Source organism: Choloepus didactylus, chromosome 7 (genome assembly GCF_015220235.1).
Source record: "Choloepus didactylus isolate mChoDid1 chromosome 7, mChoDid1.pri, whole genome shotgun sequence".
Classification (NCBI taxonomy): Eukaryota; Metazoa; Chordata; class Mammalia; order Pilosa; family Megalonychidae; genus Choloepus; species Choloepus didactylus.
In genome coordinates this window covers 71,369,214-71,375,886 of record NC_051313.1, presented here as the reverse complement: position 1 = coordinate 71,375,886, position 6,673 = coordinate 71,369,214, and the positions used below count along the sequence as shown (strand labels likewise).

Genomic DNA, 6,673 nt, shown 5'->3' with positions numbered 1-6,673 from the left:
TCATATGGCAATGCACATGGTGATATCCTCTCCTTTCTCTTCCAAGTTCCTTTAACTTCCAGCTTTTGCTCCACCACGTGGCTTTCTCTTCAAAAGTCCCATCCTAATTCAGTTGACCACACCTTAACTAAAAATACATCTTCCAAAGGTCTTCTTTATAATAGGTCCATACACACAGGAATGGATTAAAATTAAGTACATGTTTTTTCTGGGGTACTTAATTCAATCTTACTTCAATGGGTATGGCCAAAAGATGGTGCTCTCTCTCTCACCTGAACCCCCAACCGTTACCACATTAGCAGGAGGGGCAGGCCACCAGCATTCCTTGCCCCCTCTGGTTTAGTTTCCTGGGCTGCTCAAGCAAATACTATGAAATAGGCCATGTTAAATAATGGTAATTTATTTATCCATAGCTTTGAGGCCAAAAGAAAGTTCAAATCAAGAAGTCTTCAAGGCAGTGCTTTCTTCCTGAAGCCTGTGGCATTCTGAGGCTGACTGCTGATGATCCCTGGTCCTTAGCTTGTCACAAGGCAAGGCACATGGTGGTTTCTCCTGGTCTCTCTCTTCCGGGTTCTACTGAATTTCAGCTTCTTGCTTCTATGTCTTTTTTTTTTTTTTTTGCTCTGTCTGAATTTCATTCCACTTATAAAGGGCTCCAGTAATAGTAATAAGACCCATCCTGATTAGACTGGGCCCACCTTAACTAAAGAAACCTCATCAAAAGTTCCTACTTACAAAGGGTTCATACTCAATACAATGAGCTAAACTTAATAACATGTTTTTCTGGGTTACATACAGCTTCAAGCTACCACATCCTTCAACTACAAGAGGCTAAATTCCTAGTGAGTGTGGCCAACAGGTTGAGGGCTCTCTTCTTCAACCCAGCTCCTACCTATAAAATAGAGGTTCTACTCCAAGTGCATCAGGTTGGAAATACTGAGATTCAATAGCCTTTGCCCCATCTCACTCATAGGGCAGCTATTCCACAGCAGGAGGGGCAAGCTGAGAATAACAGAGGCTACCACCATGCCTAGCACCCAGAGTAGTAGCTCAGAGAATTTTCTCAAGGGGAGTCAGACAATGAGAAAGGTGAGCTCTGATTCTAGAACAAAGAGACTGCTTTTATGTGAAATAGAGTGGGAAAGTTTAAGCCTAAGGGCACACCTGAAAACAAAAGCTCCTCCTGATTAGGAACAAAAAGTTAAACCATAGGCCAGCTAGTTCACCAGAGAGAACCAGGGAAAGAAACAACTAAGAAGAACCTTCTTAAGGTCAGATAAAGACCCAAAAGACTAGCCTAAAAATCTCTTCCTTCTTGAATTTAATTGTATCAGACAGTTGGCAGTTTATTCACCAGGGCATTGACAAAATCAATAGTGCAATCAGCCAATCAGACTATCATTAGAGGACCCTAATGTTAGGTGAGTGTAATACCAAATGAAGAAAGAGAGATCAGGGAAGGAGACAAAGAGAGCTCTGCTCAAACCACTGTCATCCAAGAATGACTATCAATGTGCCCCAGACTGTACCCTCTGAAAAGCAGTGAAAAAGCTTCACATTGCAGGAAAATAGACTTCACAAAATAACCCAGCCAAGTCACAAAACAAATAAACAAGCAATGGACAAAAAAGAATCCCCAGAGGAAGGGGATTAGTTAAGTAACCAGACTTGCTATAATATATTTCCTAAAATGTCCAGTTTTTATTAAAAAATTGGGAGGAATGCAAAGAAACAGGAATATGTGAGCCATATGCAGGGGAAAATAGGCAACAGAAACTGCCTGTGATAGGGACCAGATGTCAGATTATCAGATAAAGAATTCAAACTAGCTGTTACAAATATGTTAAAGAACTAAAATAAACCATGTTTAAAGAAGTTAAGGAAGGTATGAAGAAAATGTCTCATCACATGGAGAATATCAATAAAGCCACAGAAATTATAAAAGGAATCAAATGGAAATTCTGGAGTTCAAAAGTATAATAATTGAAATAAAAAATTAAATAGGAGGGTTCAACAGTAGATTTAAGCTGGCAAAAGAAATATTCATGGCAAATTTAAATATAAATTGATAGAGATTATGTAATCTGAAGAAAATAAAATGGAGATAAATGAACAAAGCCTCATTAAAAAATGTGGGGTCAACTCCCAGGGGTGTAAATCTCCCTGGCAATGCAGAATATGACTCCTGGGGATGACTGTGGACCTGACCAAAAGGGGGATGCAAAATGAGATGAAATAGTTTCAGTGGCTGAGAGATTTCAAATGGAGTCGAGAGGTGACTCTGGTGGACATTCTTATGCACTGTATAGACAACACCTCTTAGGCTTTAATGTATTAGAATAGCTAGAAGTAAATACCTGAAACTACCAAACTCCAACCCAGCAGTCTGGACTCCTGAAGACAATTATATAATAATGTAGATTACAAGGGGTGACAGTGTGATTGTGAAGATCTTGTGGATCACACCCCCTTTATCTAGTGTATGGATGAGTAGAAAAATGGGGATAAAAACTTAAGGACAAATGGGGTGGGATGGAGGGATGATTTGGGTGTTCTTTTTTCACTTTTATTTTTTATTCTTGTTCTGGTTCTTTCTGATGTAAGGAAAATGTTCAGAGATAGATTGTGGTGATGAACGCATAACTATGTTATCATACTGTGGACAGTGGATTGTATATCATGGATGATTGTATGGTGTGTGAATGTATTTCAATAAAACTGAATTTAATAAAAAAAAAAAAAAGTGGGGTCCCTTTAAGCAAATCAACATATGTATAATGGAAGTACCAGAAGGAGCTGAGAAAGAAAAGAGGGCAAAAAAAAAAAGTAATCAAAAAAATAATGGCTGAAATTTCCTGATATTTCTGAAAAACCCTAATACATACATCCAAGAATCTCAAAGAACTCAAAGTAGGATAATGCTAAGAGATTCACACTCAGACACATCAAAGTAAAAATGTTGAAGAACAGAGACAAAGATAAAATCTTGAAAGCAGCAAGATAAAAAAAAACCCATCATGTACATGGGAACCCAATAAGATTAATAACTGACTTCTCATCCAAAACAATGGAGCTCAGAAAACAGTGGGATGAGATATTCAAAATGCCGAAGGAAAAAAACCTGTCAACCAAGAAGTTTATATCTAACAAAAATATCTTTCCAAAATGAAGGCAAAATAAGGGCACCTCCATATTAAAAATCTTGAGACAGAATTTGTTGCTGGCAGACCCACAGTATAAGAAATATGACAGGAAGTTCTTCAGGCTGAAAGTGTGGAAATTCAAAATTGCTTGAAAAAACAAAGAGCACTGGTGAATATAATTATAAAATATAATGCATATTTTTCTTCTTTTCTTATGTGATTTAAAAGGCAATTGTTTAAAGCAATGTGTATATAATTGCATTGTTGTGTCTATAACATACAGAAATATAGTATATTTAAAGATAACAGCAAAAGGAGGTAGGTGTGAGCAGAGTTTTACTGGATTGAGGTAATAACATCAGATGGTAATTTGAATCCACATGGACAAATGAAGAGAACTGGAAATGGTAAATAAGATGATAATGACAACACATTCTATTAGTATATCTTTACTCTTATTTATTTCTATGGTTTCTTTAATAGAGATGAAATAATATAAAGTAATATTTATAATAATGCATTGTTGTGTTTGTATCATATATGGATGCAGTATGTATAACAATTAACAGCACAGAAAAGGGAACGATAATGCTCATAACAAAATTATTCATAATAGCCAAAATATGGAAGCAACCTAAATGGATGAATGGATAAATAAAATGTCATATATCCATACAATGGAATATTACTTGGCAATAAAATGAAACAAAGTACCGATATATTCTACAACATGGACAAACCTTGAAAACAAGTGAAACACGCCAGTCACATAAGGCCACTAAAAGTTCCCTATGGAGCACATATTATATGATTTACATGAAATGTCCAGAATAGGCAAGCCTATAGAGCCAGAAAGTAGACTAGTGCTTGCCTAGGCTTGGGAGTATGGGGGAATTGGGGGTGATGGATAAAAGATGTGGGGTTTCTTTTTGGGGTAATGAAAATATTATAAAATTGATTGTGGTGATGAATGCACAATTATGTGAATATAGTAAACGCCATTGAGTTATACACTTTGGGTGAATTCTATGATATGTGAATTATATCTCAGAAGCTGTTAGTAAAGGAAAGAGAGAGACAATCAAAGGAGAACTCTAAAAGTTGGTAAGAACACAGCAAGCTGGTTTGGAATATTAGGACAAGAGAAACAGCACAGAAACCCCTGCCTATATTTCTAAACCCCCAGACTAACAGTAGAAGGTAGCCCAATGAGGCTCATTCCTCTGTCAGATTGAGCACAAACTTCTCTTAGAATGTTGGGTGAGTTCAACACCCCTAGGAAGGGTGATAAATTGGGAGCTTTGCCATACGTAAGCAGTTAGGAGAAGCACTCCCCTTCCTTGCCATGCTGGATACTTCTGTTTTCCACTGAGAGACACTGAGATGTGCAGACAGAACTGTCAAGAAAGACCCAGCCACAGCAAGTAGCCTGGTTTAAGAGGCCTCCTTGTCCCTTCAAGCCAACACTCCCTACCCCCACCAAAGCAACCAAGGCAGATAGGTAGAAGTGGGAAAATGGACCCAGCCACACAAACCTCCTAGTCCAGGCAGGCTCTTTGTCCCTGAAATTCAAAGACTCTCCTCCCATGCCCAGAAACAAAAGGGTAGCTGGCCGTTTTCCAGGGATGATCCCACTACACCACTCTCACATCAGGAGATGCCTAGTGACCTAGACTGAGACCTCTTCCATTTCTTTAGGCAGACCTAGCTTCCTTGAAATGTCAGGAGGGAAGAAGGTATAAAATAGCAGAAATATGAGTGGATACAATAGACTATCCATCTCCTCATGAGTTTTATAAATTATATTCAATGATTGCAACAAAAATTATAACATCATCTGATATTCAAGAACATGATATTTAAAAGCAGGGAAGAAGGTAAAGGGAACTAAAAGGAAGTGAGGTTTCCAGACCTCACTTGACAGAGTAAAATGGTGATACAAGTAGACAATTGTTAAATCAAATATGTATATTGTCATATCCGGAGCAATCATTACAAAAATCATCCAAAGAGATACACTCAAAAACATTATGTATAAATCAAGATAGAATAAAAAAAAAATGTTCAAGTAAGGCAAGAAAAGAAAAACAGAGGAATGAGAACCTAAAGATAAAAATAGAAAACAAATAATAAAAAAAAAGATTTAAGCCCTAACTTACAGATAATTATATTAAATGTAAATAGTTTAAATACTCCAATTTTGAGACACATTGGCAGAATAGAAAAATAATATGACCCAACTGCATGTTGCTTACACTAAGCTCACTTCTAACACAATGGCATAGGTATGTTGAAAGTTAAAGGATGGAAAAAGATATACCATGCAAACAATAAAAATTACCATGCAATTAAAGAAAAGCATGAGTGGCTGTAATGATATCTGATAAAATAGACTTCTGGATAAAAAAATTTACTACAGACAAGGAGGGATATTACATAAAAGTAAACGGATCAACCCACCAGAAAGACATAATGATTCTAAATATGTAAATGCAAAACTACACAGCCTCAAAATACATGAAGAAAAGACTGATAAATCTATAAGGAGAAATAGATAAATACACAATTTTAGTTGGGGTCTTCAACACCCCCTCTCATTTATTGGTAGAATGACTAGATAGAAAATCAATGAGGATAAAAAAACAATGAAATATAACATTCAACCAACAGGATCTATTGACATATATAGATCATCCCAGCTAATAATAGCAGAATATACTACTTCACCACTTCCCAGCTCCTGGCTTTGGAGCGCAAGTTCCGCCAGAAACAGTACCTGTCCATTGCTGAGCGTGCTGAGTTCTCTAGCTCTCTGAACCTCACTGAGACCCAGGTCAAAATCTGGTTCCAGAACCGAAGGGCGAAGGCTAAGAGACTACAGGAGGCCGAATTGGAAAAGCTGAAAATGGCTGCAAAACCTATGCTGCCCTCCGGCTTCAGTTTCCCTTTCCCCATCAACTCGCCCCTGCAAGCAGCATCCATCTACGGAGCCTCCTACCCCTTCCATAGACCTGTGCTCCCCATTCCGCCCTTCGGACTCTACGCGACGCCGGTTGGATATGGCATGTACCACTTATCCTAAGGAAGAGCAGATCAATAGACTCCATGATGGATGTTTTTATAAACGGTTCCCTTTCCCTCTCCAAGAAGGCAGTACCAGCCCAGTACTCCTCCTTCTGCAAACCTTGCTTTTGCACCATCCTAAGCAGCCTAGGCCATCAGGGACACACGACATAGTTTGAATTTGTTCTTTATTTTTCTTGGTAGGGGAAGACAAGTTATTTGCTAAAAATGTGTCTACAAATTTGGTGATTTCATTTGGTTTGGTTGATTTGCTTACAGAAAGCAAATATTAGAATTAGACACAATGTGCATAGAAAGTAGATATGGATAGATTCCTCAGAGGGAAAGGGACACATCCCATTTTTGCATTTTTATATGCGTAAAAAAGCGCATTCAATACGGTCATACTTGGCCTAGTTTTTTCCCCTCTCTCCACATTGCTGAAGTTTTACTTTATTTTATTTTTT

The 6,673-nt window shown here is 37.8% G+C and overlaps 1 protein-coding gene across 1 annotated transcript; it reads left to right on the top strand.

Moving 5' to 3' along the window:
* Window positions 1-1,026: 1,026 nt before the first annotated feature.
* LOC119540606 (homeobox protein MSX-2-like) lies at window positions 1,027-6,225 on the top strand. Its single transcript, XM_037844656.1, has 2 exons — window positions 1,027-1,089; window positions 5,833-6,225. The coding sequence occupies exons 1-2, from the start codon at window positions 1,027-1,029 to the stop codon at window positions 6,223-6,225; spliced, it is 456 nt and encodes a 151-aa protein (XP_037700584.1).
* Window positions 6,226-6,673: the final 448 nt, after the last annotated feature.

Bases quoted from the DNA above. Each gene is read 5' to 3' on its own strand.
- LOC119540606 (XM_037844656.1), top strand. From the start codon at position 1,027: ATGCCTAGCACCCAGAGTAGTAGCTCAGAGAATTTTCTCAAGGGGAGT. The intron at 1,090-5,832 runs GTGAGCTCTGAT...TGACATATATAG, and splicing joins GGAGTCAGACAATGAGAAAG to ATCATCCCAGCTAATAATAG.